Source organism: Hemicordylus capensis, chromosome 2 (assembly GCF_027244095.1).
Source record: "Hemicordylus capensis ecotype Gifberg chromosome 2, rHemCap1.1.pri, whole genome shotgun sequence".
NCBI lineage: Eukaryota > Metazoa > Chordata > Lepidosauria > Squamata > Cordylidae > Hemicordylus > Hemicordylus capensis.
Window position 1 is genome coordinate 49,943,022 of NC_069658.1, and position 17,664 is coordinate 49,960,685.

Sequence of the window (17,664 nt, forward strand, 5' to 3'; positions counted from 1 at the left end):
AAAAGGAGTAAGAAATTGGTTCCCTGCACCAAAGGGGCTCACAGTCTAAAAAGAAACACAAGGGAGACGCTGGTAACAGCCACCGAGAGGGGACACAATGCTGGGTTGAATACGGACAATTGCTCCTCCTTTGCGAAATATAAGCAAGCTACCACTATAAAAGGTGCCCAGTGAGGAGGGCAAAACTTATTTGCCATGGATTAGTTGCAAATCCTCTGTTGTAAAGGACTCATATAGCAGACAGCTTTACTAATCACAGGTGCTCTGCTAAGTTTTCAGGCTCATTCAAGGAACCATCTTATTTTTCTCCTATGTAATGCACTTTGAGAACTCTTCATTGAAAAGGGATTATACATATTTGTAACAGTAATTTTGCATTAAATTAAGGTATGGGAGATTCACTGAGCAGATAGCAATGTAATGTTGCCTTACACTGACCTACTGGAATGCCTGCTTTGAAACCCAAGCAAAGCAACAAACTAAGAAGCCACTGATGTCCTAATGCTTTATAGGTCTGTGTCAATCATGACTCAGTTCAGGCCCACCAACAATAACTGTTTTGAGCCTAATGGATTTTTCTTTATTAAACTGAGCATAATCTCTAATGAGAAATCAAAGTTGCCATCCTATGTGCACTTACTTGGGGAGTAAGTCCAATTGAACTTAGTGAAACTTGTTTCCGAGTAAACATGATACATAACTATTCACAGATACATAACTGTTTTACTGATAGAATATCACAGGCACCGACTGCACTTCCTCTATAATTTTATTATTATTATTACATTTATATCCCGCCTTCTACCTGTAGCTTCAAAAATATTATTTTGTTTAGAAGAAATTTTCATAGATATTTTCTCTATTTTCCAAACTTACTGTGAGCCTAAAACTTAAGAAGTTGACTGCCTCTATGATCAAACCAACTTTGATTTTTAGCAACAGTTCTACTTAGCTCTTTTACACTGAAATGATTACATACACTGAAATAATTTCAGTGGAATTCTGCCCTCTTTTGGTATAATAGAAAATTTTACAACTGGTTACTATCAGGTCACAATGAAATCTCAACCCCAGCCTCACACTAATGTAAAGAGCAGTGTTTCCTCTAACAGGGATTCCCATTTGTTGTTGACTACAAGTCCCAGAATCCCCAGCTGCAATGGCTTTTGCTTTGAGGATTTGGGGAGTTGTACTCAACAACTTCTGGGAATCCCTATTAGAGGGAACATTGGTCAAGAGTATCCCCTGTAACTAGCTTTTACTGCCTCCTGTGTGATTGCACCAATATGCTCCAATTCAGAGATCTATATGAAGCACATGAATATCTCCCATCTTTCCTTCATGAACAGATCATCATTGGGAAGAGTACATCTGCACTTCTTCCCCAAAAACAGTGGATGGGAGATTTTCTCTAATGCAGCATGAGCCACATAGCCGGCTTTTGGCCTGAGGGGAGACCTTTCCATGCTAGCAAAATGCTGAATGTTCCCTCACACAGAGTCTAACAGGTTTTTTGCTCATTCCGTAGAGATGTTCTGCACTCAGGAAACCTATTTACAGTACATAGGTGGCTCACCTCTATTAGAATCAGGGCCATAAAAGCATTTTCAGTTACATTACAACCTTCAGTATATACACAGCTTAACACATTTTTCTATAGCAGTTCTTTTTAATGATCAATTGTTTTTATCAATTCAGATTATTTTTATTTTTATTTGTTATTTTTTATCAATTATTTTTATCATAGGGTTTTACAATGCTTAACTCATTTATCTTCACAAAATCCCTGCAGGAAGGTTAGACTGAAAGAAATTGTGTTACCAAAACCTACTTAGCTGAAGAGCAATAAGCTTAACAACATTTATTAGTGAAATGTTTGCAGACCAAACAAAAGCTATCTCATCTTATAATCTGACAATGGGTTTAGGGATATTGTCACAATAAAGACTGGGCATCTATACCTTCTGTAGAAGCTGTAGAGTTGCAAGGCATTTGCAGTCCTCCCAATGTCTCAGCTTGCTTTGGAATAAGATTCTTTACGTTTAAGAAGGAAATCAAATAATTACATTGAATTACTTTGATTATACACTATACAAATTATAGAGAAAACAATTCATCTATCCAATATAAAATACACAACACAAATTCAAATAGCACTCTAGCATATTCAGGGATATTTTGTCTTAAATCAGGACATGGTCTGTTGGCACATTACACAACCACCTCGCTGAAGCTATGCAGGTGCGTCTGAGCTTGGTCAGTATATAGTTGGGAAACTAACTGGGAAGCCTATGTATGCTGCCTTCCATGGGTGACAGGCAGGATATGAATGAAATGTAATAAAGCAAACTTGTAATGTTTCTTTACAAAGTATTTTTGTAGTACATAGTGGCAGACATTCAGACTAACCTTCCACAGACATGCCTAATTTTTCCACTGCATGAGGTGGGAGGGACAATTTTCAGTAATCCCGTTCTTCTCCTCTTGCACAATGGAAAAACATGGCACGTCCATGGAAGGTTAATGCTGGTTTAAGACCGTAATAAAGATTGATTGATTGATTGATTGATTGATTGACTGACTGATTGACTGATGGATGGAGGGTTAGTCTGAATGCCAGCCATTATTCCACCTTAGGCCCAGTGTATGCATTATCCTGGTGGCCTGGAGACCAGTCCTTCATGTACCATCAGGGAAACATGAGAAGCTCCTGACCTGAGCAAGCCCATGCTGTGGCTCATCTCCAAGTCAGAAGCAACCTTCCAGAAAAAAGGTTAATGGCAGTGTGGGGAGAAGCTGCAGCCGCGGTTCCTCCTACATAGTCTAGGGCTTCTTACATTATCCATTATTCTTACATTATCCAGCAGCAAAGGAAGAAGCAACACGGCAACAGACCTACACTGCTAAGACACGATGAAAACCCAAACTTTGGTGGAATGTCTTTGTTCATTATTTACATTTTTCGTCAATGGGAATGTTTGTGACCCTCCAGAAATATTAGCATATGCCATCAAAAGTATTACGGGACGTAACCTATTGGGTACCTGGCTGGATCACAAAGCTTTCTTCTTATATGAATATGTGACGGTGGGTGCAGCTCTTCCCAGCTGAATCTACCTGCCTGACAAGACTGCCAGGAGGGCTCTGCTCTGCATGCCAACACCTGTAAAGGAATGTTTGCTGTGCACATGGGAGAGCTTTCTCAGTGATGGACCCCCAGGGAACTTCCTCCCAAAAGAGATCTGTGTCACTCATTTTCTCCTGGTTTTCTGGAAATGAGTGAAGACAGCCTTATTTGCCCAGGCATTCAGCCTTTATTTATTTTATTTTTACATTTTTTTAATTTTACATTTTTATATCCCACTCTTCCTCCAAGGAGACCAGAACGCTGTACTACATACTTAAGTTTATACTCACAACAACCCTGTGGAGTAGGTTAGGCTGAGAGAGAAGTGACTGGCCCAGAGTTACCCAGCAAGTCTCATGGCTGAATGGGGATTTGAACTTGGGTCTCCCCGGTCCTAGTCTAGCACTCTAACCACTACACCAAGCCTTTAAGAACCTGTTAGATGCCTTGGGCTATTTTTTATTGAACAGCCCCCCTCCTTCCAAAAAATGATGGCACTTGTAGACAAGCGTTTTAAAACAGTCATGTGAATCCCTCCATATGGAATTATTATGGAAGGGATTCATCATTCATACAACTTTTCCAGAGCTACAGCTATGAGCAAAACCTGACAGAAACATGGCAGATGCTCCACATGTGCATATTATCTCACAACAAATCTATCCATGGAGGTTCTCATGTGAGTACTTTTAGAAAGCCTGAGCACTGAATATTGCATCAGAAACAGACTTAAATAATGAGATGTAACTGTGATGGCGCACTTACCATCACTTGAAAGTGTGAAAGAAGGATAGCAAACACAGACTCAACTTGAAAATTTCAATAACTTGAAAAGATATTGGGTCTGTATTATTAGCTACATGGAAAGGAACAGTTTCTGCCAGGGGTCAGAATAAGGAACGACCTTCAGTTTCCCTTCTACCTGGGTAAAAGCCCAGGGAAAAATCTCGAGCCACCCAGTGGGGCAGCGTTGGGGTCAGCTACTATCCCAGCACCCAGAGGTGCTCTAACCTCCGGACCTTGAGCTCCTGGTCCATGGCCTCCAAGGTCCAGGGGGGCCTTCAAATGGCCATGGGGGGCTCCTGCAGCCACCCCATGCCTACCACCTTGCACCCACCCTGCCAAACATCTTTTTTTTTTCATTTCACCCACCGTGTGGCCGAGGGGTGGTTGCTGGGGGGTGAGCCGAGCAGTCCTTCACCCCACACACACACCAGCAATCCCTCAGCAGGTTGCTTGTGTGAACAGCCTTTATATGTTATATGGATGTGAATTCAGTCTGTGACTAAATCTGTACAGCAATTATACTGGCACTTATCCATTTGCCCACAAAAAACTATTTCTCTTGCCTTCCTTGAGTGATGGAAAGTTAAGGACATAAGGACAGCCCTGTTGGATGGACAGGCCCAAGGCCTATCTTGTCCAGCATCCTGTTCACACAGTGGCCCACCAGATGCCTCTTAGAAACCCACAAGGAAGAGGTGATGACATGCCCTCTCTTGCTGTTACTCCTCTGCAACTGGTATTTAGAGGCATCTTGCCTCTGAGGCTGGAAATGTCCTATAGCCACCAGACTAGTAGCCATTGATAGACCTGTCCTCCATGAATTAGTCTAAGCCCCTTTTAAAGCCATCCAAGCTAGTGGCCATCACCACACCCCAAGGCAAAGAATTCCATAGATTAATTATGCACTTTGTGAAAAATTACTTCCTTTTGTTGGAGTTAATGCCTTTTGGAAGGCAGCTTCTCCTTTTGGCAGGAGAAGTGGAATCTTCAGGATTTTTGTAGAAATCTATTTATTTACAAGTTGAGAAGGAACAAGTATGAAAGCACAACTGGTGCTCTATTCTAATGTATACAGCAACCATCATACTTATATAAAGCTCTGAAAACAGATTCTCTCTTTGAAGTCTTTCCAACCATCTCTGCTTTGAAGTGCAGAAAAGGAGAGAGGGTTGCTCCAGATCCTGCCTGCTTAAGAGGCCTCCTCTTGGTAGACTTTGGAGGAAGTCTAGACTACTCATCACATTACTTTTTCTAAATGGCAAGCAATATTCTGTTGGGGAAAACTGGGAAACATTTTGCTTTAGTTTTGCTGCTGAGACCCACAGTCAGTAGCTCTGGAAGTCAGGCTGGATTCAGAAATTTGGGTATTCAGATACATTCTGAATATATATTCAGAATATACAATCATATATATATATGAATAGATAGATAGATAAATAGATAGATAGATAGATAGATAGATAGATAGATAGATAGATAGATAGATAGATAGATAGATAGATAGATAGATAGAGATATCCCCCACTCTAAGGCATACCTGTCGCTAATCCCATGCATGGCAGCTCTCATGAGAGTTTGTGAGTGAGCTGCCAGCAGGGGGAGAGGAAAGTGGCGGCGCTGGACAGGCATGTGGGTGAGGGGGGAAAGAAAACAGTGGCGGCTGGCCAGCTGGACAGGCAGGCTGGGGAAGAAAGTGGCAGTGGGCGGGTGGGAAAGAAAACGGCAGTGGCGAGCGGGCAAAAATGGCGGCGACAAGCAGGCGAGTGAAGAAAACGGCAGCAGGTGGAGGGGAGAAAATGGTGGTGGCAGGCAGAAAATGAAAATGGAAGCAGCAGCAGGGGGAGAACTAGAGGTGCAGATGCTCTGAGCCAGACCCAGCTAGTAATTACTTAAAATCATAAGTGCACTGTGCCTGTCACAGGAGTATTACAGGAGTATTACGTTGTCATTTCTAGCCTCCAATAGAACTGACTTTGCATTTAAACAGAATGTCACAAATTATTTTGGGCCCCAATAAAGTACATCAAGTTGCCAATTATTTTACTTATTATTATATTATTGTTACAGCTGATGGCCAAGGGAATTCTTTTGTTAGGGAGATCGCTGGCTGGAGGTTCAAAATGGTTGGTTGATTTTTCCACAATAGGGACTAATGGTTGGGGTGATAGCTGACAATCTCTCTTTGTGTTTGAATGAGACACACCATCAGAGCTGGGACAAGAAGATCTAGGCCAGTAGCCAAAAATGTTATAAGAAAGGGGCCTAAGCAGGGGCGTAGCTATAATTGAGTGAAAGGGTTCAAAGAACATGGGCCCCCAGCTCCTGAGGGCCCTCCAGCTCCACCCCTCCCTATTTTCTTCATTATCTCCCTCACTCTGGGGGGCCACCAGAGAGAGGGATGAACACGGCCCCCTCTCCCCTAGCTACACCTCTGGACCTAAGAATACACTGGAAATGTGTCTAAAGTCAAGATGAAAATGCACACACCTAAACGCAAGTCTGGTGTGTTTGAAAAGTACTAAATTTGCTAATTTAATTCAAAGAAAGGGCCTAAGCTGCCGCAGCCCTTCTCCCTGGATGGCTAGTTAAGCTAAGTGGCCGCTGTGTGTGTAACAGCAGTTGGGAACTGACAAAAAGCACAAACAAAGCTACGAGTTAGCTGAAGGCAGCTCAGGGGCTTCTCTCTTGCGATATGCTGCTTTCTAGGAGTAAGCCTGCTGTTTGCTGCCCATCCCACCCCCTTCTGCTCAACTTTGTCAAAAGCAAACATTGCCCCAATTCCTTAAGTCTCCACTCCAGTGCTCTCTATCCAAGGAAATCAAACCTGGGTCAAACTGCCCCTGGCCTGGAACCTCTCTGTTCATTGAAGCAGGGAGCGCACAACAATATATATTTACTACTGAGGACACCATTTTTTCCACACACACAAAAACAAAAACCCACCAAATATGTGGGCATCATTTGGATTTTGTACTTCAGGCACTAAAAGGTCTTGGGCTATCTATGGCCTAGGACCATGCAATTAAACCCAGCCAGCTTCTCCCTCAGTTTCCATAGGACTATGGAGAAGTGGTACCACTACTATGATGGTTTCCCCAGACAATTCCAGGTGCCATGAGCGAAAGCTTTTCAGCAGCTCCTGGATATCTAAATTATCCCTGGATGATTGTCTCAAGGTCGGATGTGTGACCATGCTCAATATATAGCAAACATGCACCTTTCGTGCTTTTTCACAATACAGCTAGGGAAGGAGAGCTGTTCTTGCTGTAGTGAACATGAGGTTTTCCCTTTGCTAAGCAGGGTCTGCCCTGGTTCGAATTTGGATAGGTGATTACAATTGAGCTCTGTCTGCTGTAAGATATTCCCCACAGACGATGGGGCCATAGCTCAGTGGTGGAGCATCTGCTTGGTTGCAGAAGGTCCCATGTTCAATCCCGGGCATATCCAGGCAAGGCTGGGAGAGAATGCTGCCTGAAAGATTCCTGACAGACCAGTGGTGTGACTTGGTATAAGGCAGCCTCTTACGTTCCTAACTCACACTGGGGTAGTGTAACATGGGAAGGTAACTTAGTATTTCAAAACAAACTGACGCAAAGAATGCCACATTTCAGATGCAGATTATGTCTGCATCTGAAAAAGGATGAAGGAGAGATGAGGGGGGCCTCAGCAACTGCCCCCTGTCCTCTCCAAGTCTAAGCTTCAGCAATTTCAATAATGTCTGTTTACAGCCTCTCTTCCAAAGTCTGAACAGCCTGTACTGCTTGTCTGCCCAGGAAATCCTGTTTATTCTATGTACTATGAACTCCTGTAGACATTTCCTACTAATTCTCTTCAGCTGCACTGTAGAAGCCACATTGTTGGGTCAGGATAGCCCAACTTCTTTTTCTTAAAATATGTAAGCCGCACAAAGCATCTCATTGCACTATATGAGCACAAAACACCAAAATATTTTGCTTTTATTTGCCTAAAGCTCCAGTTTTTCATTACAGCAGTATTATCAATATAGTCAGCTGAGCTGTAACAATATTGCAAACTTGTTTTATAACCGTCAAAAGACTGAAATGCCATGGTTAAGTACCCCAGGAAATTCTGCATCTAATCATCTGGTGGGCCACTGTGGGAAATAGGATGCTGGACTAGAGCCTTTCTAGACAGTAAATTCTACCAGCTTCTATGATAATTCCCATGGGGAATGTTGCTCCGTGTATAAATGACATTTATGCCGTTCCTCCCCCTCTCTCTACCTCTCCCTCCGTCTCTCTCTCTCTTAACTACAAATAGCCCTCAAATCCATGGGAAACTTAGAATTGAAAAACACCCCCTTTTGCAGTGTTGAATGCGGAAGAAGTTTGTGTGTGTGTTAGATTGCAGAATGTAGACACTCTTAATGAGTTTCCATGGAAGGAGAAGGTGGGAGCATTAGCTTCTCTGGGCAGTGGCAGGTGGATTTTCTTCACCCCTGCCCACACCTTTCTGCCTTCTTTGCTCATTACTCTCAGTCTCGTGTGCTGGCCATGCTTCTCCCCACTGAATCTTCTGGGCCACTGAGAACGAACGCATGGCAACCCCTTTGCTCTCTCCAGCCCACAAAGCACTTGCTTTGTGCTGGAAGGAATTTTCTTTTTCAGAGAAAAAGGAAGCATCCCTCCCACCAGTAGAAAGCTCTTTGCCTTGGGGAAGATGCAGGGGGGAGAAGTATGTAAGGCTAGAGTTGCCATGCCCCCCCGGTATTTCGGGTTTCACCCAGATTTTAAGCATCTCACCCAGATTGCTTAGGCCAACCAGATTTGCCCAGATTTCAGATTTCACTTTATTAAAAAAGAAAAAGAAAAAAGCTAAAATCTAACCCTTGTAGAAGCAGAGTTATGGAGCAAAATGTGAAGTCATTAGTCTGCTCAAAAATTATTTTCAAGCCAATGTATATAATATGCATATTAGGCAGCCAGATTTTGAAAGCCAGAATATGGCAACCCTATGTATGGCCAGTGCGCAAGCATGCCCAGCTTCTGCAATGGGAGGAGGAACAGGGTAGAGGAAAGGCAGTGGTGCTGGGGGCAGAAACTCTGTGTTGGCGGGGTGGGGGGGAGAGATATGGCTGCCCAGCTTGCTATGGCCCTGCTCAAACAGGATGAGAATAAAACCAGTCAAATAACCTAGTTTGTCATGTGCTGCTAGCACCAGGCAGTAGAGGTGTGCATAACTTTATTTATTTATTATTTATCACTTATTCTATTAAATTCAACTCCAAATAGAATTGCAAAAATTCAAATTGATTCATTGAACCAGTCAGCTACTGCCAGCCGGTTCAACCAATTGAGTCAAAAATTTGCAAAACAAAATCATGATTCACCCATAGTGAACAATGGGGAACTCACTTAAAAAGCAGAATATGAACAAACTAGAATGTTTCAAGCTCTGGATATATCAACATATACAGGGGCGTAACTACTATTAGGCAAGGGGAGGCGGCTGCCTGGGGGCCCTCACGCCTCGAGGGGCCCCCCAGAGGCAAGTCACATGGCTATATATTGTGAAGTGTGTGTGTGGGGGGGCATTTTAAAATTTTGCCTCTGGGCCCACTCCAACCTTGTTACGCCCCTGAACGTATATTAAGAACATCATGGGTAGAAAGAATTACCAACAACGAAGTTTTGAGAAGAGTAGCAAAAGAGAGAAAACTTGAATATCTTGGTCATGTTATCAGGAGGGGAAAATATTCCTTACTGCAGTTAATGCAGGGAAAGATTAAAGAAAGAAGAGTCAGAAGACGAAGAACATCCTGGCTGAAAAATTTGCAGGTATGGTTTGAATGCAAATCTTTACAACGTTTTAGAGCAGCGGCATCCAAAGTCAGAATAGCCTTAATGATAGCTAATCTCCAGTAGGAGATAGCATCTGAAGAAGAAGAACTCAAATCACCCCATTGTTCCCCATAGGTAGGTCCTAGGGACACCAAAATGGGTTGGGTGGTAGGGTATGATGGGTGCTACCTACCACTCAACCCACAAAAGAAATGGGCAAGTGGGCAATTTTTAAAAAAATTATAAACTCCTCCCACAAAAAACCACCCCATAATATCCTATGGGGGCTTAGGTTTTTTTAAAAAAATTAAACGCCTGCTTGCCCATTTCTTTTGTGGGTTGGATGGTAGATTGCACTCATCTCAGTGGTTGTAAACCGCTCAGAGACATAAGTTTTGGGCGGTATAAAAGTATGTTAAATAAATAATAAAATAAATAAATAAAATCATGCCGTACCACCCAATCCCCTTTGGTGTCCCTAGGACCTACCCATTGGAAACGATGGGGTGATTTGAATTCCCCATTGTTCCCTATGGGAGAAACAAGCAGAATGCAGTACACAAATTTTGGAACCCTGCCTAGAAAAACAATATTGCAGAACAGAGGCACACACAGTCCCTCCCAACACAGAACAAGAGATTTTGCCAAACAAATTTGTCCAATGGTGGCCAAAAAAGAATCACTGATCCAGAATACACTGCCAGCCACAGTGCCGGAACTGCAGTAACATCACTGGAACACAGGGGCGGAGTCACCATTGAGTGAATGGGTTCAAAGAACTGGGGCCGCTGCCCCCAGCGGCCACACCTCGTGGCCTCAGACAAGCCCCTGGCGTCTGACCTAAGACACAGGGGCGTTATTTTGCTCCAGAACAGGGCCACACAGCCACGTTTGGGACTGAAATTGGCCCGCGCTGCATTGGCAGCACAGCACACTCTCCTGGCCTCACTGCCAATGCAACAGGGATGTTCTCTCTCACAAACGGGGCTGTGCGACCCTGTTTGGGAGGCAGATTGGCCCACGCTGCATTGGCAGTGCGGCCGGAACAACACTCCCTGCCTTTAAAGACAGGGAGAGTCGCTCCAGCCTGTGCTGCCCAATGCAGCGTGGGCTGACCTCCCTCCCAAATGGGTCCGCGCAGTCCCGTTTGGGAGGGAGACCACACACCCCACGTCTGACGTCAGACCTGCGGGCATGGCTAGCTGGCCTCCTGCATCTGTCAGATGTGGGGGGCAGGCCCAGGGGGCCATGGTGGCTGAACACAGACCACCGCCAGCCTCCCTTCGCCACTGTTGGCACAAGTTGCTCTCTCTCACACAATTATGACTCTGTCCTTACTTTCCAGCATTGCTACAGCAGCACTCTTAGCAGCAGCAAGCATAGCTCAACTACAACAACGCCTTCAGTCACATTTTGACTGAATGAGTACACGTTGCAATGCAGATTGCAGAGCAGATCAGAGCAGTAAGTGAAGCACAAGTTAGTCTCTCAAGACCAGACATGGAACTCACCTCACAGCAATCACCAAGAAAATATTACACAGAGAGAGAGAGAGAGAGAGAGAGAGAGAGAGAGAGAGAGAGTGCGCTGAGGTGCCACTGTCCAATGCCACAACACAAACCAAACCACAGTTCAAGGCAGGCAGCCAGGCACTCAAGTTCTGCCTTTGTCAATCTGAAAACCAGATCGTTAATATAGCAGCAACAGCACAGCATATTATACTCGGGGCAGAGAAAAGAAAACCACAAAATCAAACCTTTCTTGATTCCTTCCTTTCTCCTCTCCTAACGTATCCTCCTCAAGAGCACACTAAGGGCTCTCTCTGCCTCTGAAGCCCTTTGGAAAATTTTTGAAATTCCCTCCTTTTTTCTTCCCCCTCCCTCCTCGCAGCCAAAGGGGGCACAGTTGCCCATGACAACACTTGATCTGAATGACAACAAGCCAACCAAGAAGCACAGAGATTTCAAGCCAGTTAGAAGCCAGTGCCAGAAAACCAATCAACAAGGGGGGAAAGCCCACCAAAATGGCTACTCGATCACACGAATAGATTCATGTCAAATTGGGGCTAACTAGATTCTAATGTGAATCAGACCGTTTATTTTAAAGACGGTTCTATTTGTGTTAGAATCATGCGAATTGCCCTGATTTGAGTCAATTCACGTACAAATCAAATTGCATACCCCTACCGGACAGTAAGAGTGGGCAGTAGGAGAGGGCAGCGAAGAAAATGGGGGTGGTACACTGATGGGCAGAGGGAAGATAAGGAGGCACCACAAAGAGCAGTTTGTATTGCAGAATACTGACTGCAGAGAAAGAAAACTGCCCAAAAGGCAAGTGAATATACTGATGTGTGTGCACAGCTCACAGTCAATCTGGATAAAATAAAATGCATCAGTCCACCAATCATCCCGCAAAAACCCACTCTCATCTAGAAAACCTCCTAGATAGGCCTTGAGCCTGATTCAGCTAGGCTTTAAGATATGCCCCCCTAGAGAACGGGGCTGTAGCTCAATGGTAGAGCTTCTGCTTTGCATGCAGAAGGCATCTCCAGGTAGGGCTGGGAAAGACTCCTGCCTGAAACTTTGGAGAGTTACTGTCAGTCAGTATAGACAATGCTAAGCTAGATGGACCAACTGTCAGATATAAGACAGCATCCTACATTCCTGTGTTCCTAGGATACCACCTGTGTGATTTGGAGTTAACCACTTTTAAATCCACTGAAGTCAATGGGACATTATCACTCATTTTTACCCTAAAATTACCATCTTCACTGGGCCTTAAATTCACCTAATTTTCTATAGATTTAACCTAACAGCTTGCATAAATCTTTGGTTGGCTGTTAAAGATTTTCTGTTCAATTTAGGTTTGACACACATATTGTTAGCTCAGCTGACTTATCTATGAGATTATGAGGTCGTTGTTTCTGGGGTGGGGAGAGCGGGCAGGGTCAAGCCTACCTTCCCCCAGATGATCACAAAATTGCTGTGCAGTGCACAACTTGCACATCCACACTGCTCAGACCATCATGGATCTCTGGAGGCTGGGAATATGACGCCCAGCCCCCAGATATCACTGTGCAAGGAGCACAGTGCATTGAAGAATTTCCCCTCAAGCCGGGCACTCTAGGCACCCAGCTCTGTGTCTGCTTGGGGAGTGTACCTTTTTACACAGGTAAAAGCCTGAGTAAAAAACTGAGGCTACCCAGGGAGGTAGTGCCAGGATCGGCCTTGATCCCAGCACTTCACACAAGCAGCCTTATCTAGGTAGGGCTAAACAAGCCTTGGTAGGGCTGCTTGTATGAACAGCCTCTATATATAGCTTTCATAAGAACATAAGAACAGCCCTGCTGGATCAGGCCCAAGGCCCATCTGGTCCAGCATCCTGTTTCACACAATGGCCCACCAGAAACCACTGGAAGCCTACAGGCAGGAGTTGAGGGCATGCCCTCTCTCCTGTTGTTACTCCCCTGTAACTGGTACTCAGAGGCATCCTGCCTTTGAGGCTGGAGGTGGCCTATAGCCCTCTGACTAGTAGACAGACCTCTCCTTCATTAAGTTACCCAAACCCCTCTTAAAGCCATCCAGGTGGTTGGCTGTCACCACATCTTGTGGCAGAGAATTCTAATCTAATGGAAGAAAGGGAAGGGGCACTCTAGAGGTTGAGGTTTTAAAGGGAAGGGATACTAGAAGTAGAGCTATCCTTAAATATTAATTCACGTGCCGGAATATAGCAGAAATCTACCATCACTTTTCTTAGATTATCAAAGGGCTTGACAAATCCCAAGTGCCAGGGAACCATGGTACCTAGAAATTTAACTGTGTCTAGGATATTCAGTGGAATAGTTATTTAATGAAATGTTTATTTGTCCTAAGGTGCCCTCTTTCTGTTCTTTGTATTTTACTTGTGAAGGGGATAACAAGCAGCCCATTGTGAAGGGAATAAAAAGCAGCCCCACCCCACAATGTTTGTCACCAATGCCAGTATTACTACTATTATTATTTTTGCCACGTGTCCATTGTCTGGCTCCTACATTTATGGACTGGCTCCAAGATCCAAAAGAAAATTTGTCAAGGCCTAGGTTATCAAATCAATGAGAGCCAGCAGTTGTGGTAAGCAGATAGGGAAGAACCGCATGGAAACCAAGGAAGGGACTATTCTACTTAAGAGCTTCAACAAAGGAGAGCTCAAGCCCTAAAATATTTTTTTAGAAAGTAAGAAATTTTTATATATGTTCACAGCATTGCACCAGGAGCAGTGTGTCACAGGTACTATCCAATAGGTGCCTGTGACACTCACATACCCATTTTCTATATGGTCTTCCCAAGATGCACAATGTAGGGGGGAAATAAAATTCTCCCAAAAGCCAAATGCTGTTCTTAATGGGGAAAATTTAACATTCCTGCAGCATAAAAGTCTTCTTGGAGTAAGGACGTTGGGGTTCAACACAAGTTTGTGAGCTGCCCCAAAAACAACTGTTATGTGGTAGCCAACAAATAAAATTGTTATTAACAAACATCATTTGTTAAACTTTTTTTTTAAGTCCAGAGAAGACCTCCAAGTAAGATAAAGGTTACAGATTTATAGGCAGGCCATTTTCTACCTTCTAGATTCCTGAAGTGGAATGTTTGTCCCAAATGCATACCAAACATAGCTCCCCAGGCATCAGCATATGAAGCAGAACCTTTGGTGGGTCTTGTCAAGTGAGTAGAATCAGCCAGGAACAGTATTTTGTACCATATATTTGTTTTAACTTTTTAAGAAATCAAGGCACCAAACAAAAATTAAAGGAATTGCTATACATCTTTGCTATGCATCTTTTACTTAATTTAATTAATTACAACAACTTAATAGGATAGCTGCAGCACCAGAACCATACAGGGACAAAAAGCAGAACTTTGTATTGCTTATGAATTTCTTACAGTAATGATAAATAATTTGGCCCCACATGTTTGTTTTTTGTAAATTAAACATGGTGTGCTGGGAGGGATATTTAATCCTTTGCTGGTGTGTGCCAAAGTCCCATCAAAAATCAAGCTGAAGCTGCTACAAGCCCCGAAAAGAAAGTTTCCATTGGCACCAAAGGCTTATTGAGACTTCAGGGGCATGATTTTTGCTGGAACCATGCACAACAAAAGGTTACATATCGATTCCCGCCGTCCTGTGGTCCCAATCCTTACCTTTCACCTATCCACATGTCGCTGTTTAACATACAAACACCACACACATAGGGCCAAGCTACACATTTAACAAAGTATCTGTAGAAAACATACTAAGGATGGATCTATTATCACTATTCTAAATCATCTCTCAGTGCAAGATGCTTTTTTTGAATACAGCTTTCCCGTTCTACATCCTCTGCCAGGAATGCTGCTTCTGCCGCCATAACAGAAACAATCACCAAAGCTCTAGAGGATATCACCTTAGAAACTAACAGATTTATTGCGGCATAAGCTTTCACAGACTACAGCTCATGTCATCAAATGCCATAAATCTGTTCGCTTTTAAGGTTCTGCAAGACTCTGTGTGCTAACAAAAACTCAGTTTCAGAATGTTCATCCAAGAAAGAGAGTAACTTAAATACTAACGATCAATAAGAAAGAGTTTAAAATTTGCTACCAAAAGAAGAAGGAGGACACATTTCTGAGTTGCAACTGTTTGGCACTTACCTTGTGAAGCAAAGCTCTGTCCCAGAAGTATTTCCTGAAGAGCTGAATGTCAGACTCTAGCAAATGGTCTGCTGTGTGATTAAATGTCAGAGTCAGAGCTCCTGATGAATGAGCAAATTGTAGGACAGCATTCTCGCCAAGCTCCACTTTAGAAATCTCAAACGGATGGCTGACCTGGGTACTGAAACAGCACATTCACTAGATTAAAGTAAGAGTGCAGTGTACAGGAACCATGAACGTCAAACATGGCAACTTCTCAATCTCACTAGGCTCCATAATGTCAAAGTCTAACCTACCAAAGAGACTGCAAAGATCTCAGGCAAAAATAACTGAGGTATCCATGATTTGTTCATTGCAGCTGACTTTGCCCATGAATCCACAAGTTACACTTGGGACAATTAAAGTAGTATAAATAATAGAAATCTAACAACTACATCTAGGTTGCTCTATTATTTATTAAAAAGAAGGAGCCCATTTTGTCAAAAACATCGCCATATACAGCAGTCTGAACAAAGCAAAGGCAGCAGGCTTATTAGCATACTGCAGTGCAAAACAGACCGTCTCAAGGGAATGCTGCATTGTTCAACTGTTCCAAACAAGCCAGACATTCATAACAACATGTGTGATCACAGAGTTAAGCCATTTCCTCATGCATAACATCTCATGTTAAAGCATGCATAAACTCAAACACACTGTATGTTGTGCAATGCCAATGCCAGGAATAAAAGAGCAATTGAGTCTAAAGCTCACACACAAACATCAGCGAAATTATTTTTCTTATTTTTCTTTTTGCCTTTTTATTTCTTGGATACCTCCCTGGCAGTATCATGGGACTATTTAGTAATGAAGGACAAATGTAAACAGGAAGCGACCCTAATGATTTGTAATAATACAATACATTTAGCTCAAGTGCAGAGAGGTAGGAGATAAGACTATCAAGTGCCTTCAAAGATTTTTTATTTATTAATTTATTTATTTTATTTAGAAGTATTATTACAACACCACATTTTGACAAGAGCAGCCTTCAATTGTCCACTAAGCTACACAACAGACTGATAGCAAAAGCAGAGACTGTATCCATAATCAGGAAATGGGACTTCCTACAGCTGCTAAATAAATATAAATATAAATATTTCCTACCCGCCCAAGTTCAAACCATGCCAGACTGCCAGACTAAATGACTCCTGAGTAGTCCTACTGAAATTAAATAGTCCTTTACAGTACCTTAGTCTGGACATCAGCCAATGTGATTTAACACCTAGTTTGTCCCACAGGTAAAAGGTAAAGTGTGCCGTTGAGTCGGTGTCGACTCCTGGCGACCACAGAGCCCTGAGGTGGTCTTTGGTAGAACACAGGAGGGGTTTACCATTGCCATCTCCAGCGTAGTATGAGATGATGCCTTTCAGCATCTTCCTATATCGCTGCTGCCCAATATAGGTGTTTCACCAGTGGGGATTCAAACCGGCAACCTCTGGTTTGCTAGTCAAGTCATTTCCCCACTGCGCCATTAAGTGGCCTATGGTCTCTCGGTCTAATGGTGCAGTGGGTAAATGACTTGACTAGCAAGCCAGAGGTTGCTAGTTCAAATCCCCACTGGTGAAACGCCTATATTGGACAGCAGCGATATAGGAAGATGCTGAAAGGCATAATCTCATACTACACAGGAGATGGCAATGGTAAACCCTTCCTGTATTCTGCCAAAGACAACCTCAGGGCTCTGTGGTCGCCAGGAGTCAACACCAACTCGATGGCACATTTTACCTTTACCTTTTGTCCCTCAGGCTGGATGTCAGAGGTAGAAATGGGTGGCTAAGAACCAACTGATTTGTCAATTGATTGGAGGTTACTGAAGAAAAGTGGAAGTCAAGCAAAACATACTAACAAGAAGCAAGGCATGTAACTGGAAAATCCACTCAGTTTATTCCTACATCTTGGAGATAATGTTCTCTTCCACAACTCTGAATTTCCCATAGGAACTTGGAAAAATATGTACAGACCAAACTATTTTGTGTGGGGCCTATAATGTATGTTTATTTTATCTGCCTTTCCTTCGTCTTCCCTGTTCTCCTTGCCTGTTTTAAACTGTAAATGGGATTAGGTCGCTCCCCATTTTTATGGGGACTTGTATAATATTATTTGCTACCCCAAGATCTTTGGATACATTCAGGATTGTACATAAACTAGATGTAGTCAAAATGAGTTTACAATCCATAAGGAGATCTAAGTAAGTCTTCAGCATATACTATTTTGAACTGAATAACATTCTGCTCCTATGGGGTGATTC

At 43.2% G+C, this 17,664-nt stretch overlaps 1 protein-coding gene across 5 annotated transcripts in view; it reads right to left on the bottom strand.

The window, feature by feature from the left end:
• Positions 1-17,664, bottom strand: part of ARHGEF28 (Rho guanine nucleotide exchange factor 28) — a 246,277-nt gene that overhangs the window by 135,778 nt on the left and 92,835 nt on the right. For 3 of the 5 annotated variants that reach the window (XM_053291270.1, XM_053291268.1, XM_053291269.1), the window contains exons 6-7: positions 15,381-15,561; positions 1,962-2,034 (exon numbers count right to left, since the gene is read on the bottom strand). In XM_053291270.1, the coding sequence (XP_053147245.1) occupies positions 1,962-2,034; positions 15,381-15,561 (254 nt within the window). Of the gene's footprint in view, positions 1-1,961; positions 2,035-15,380; positions 15,562-15,676; positions 15,813-17,664 lie in introns of those variants that run through there. The other 2 variants (XM_053291272.1, XM_053291271.1) reach the window with 2 other exon arrangements.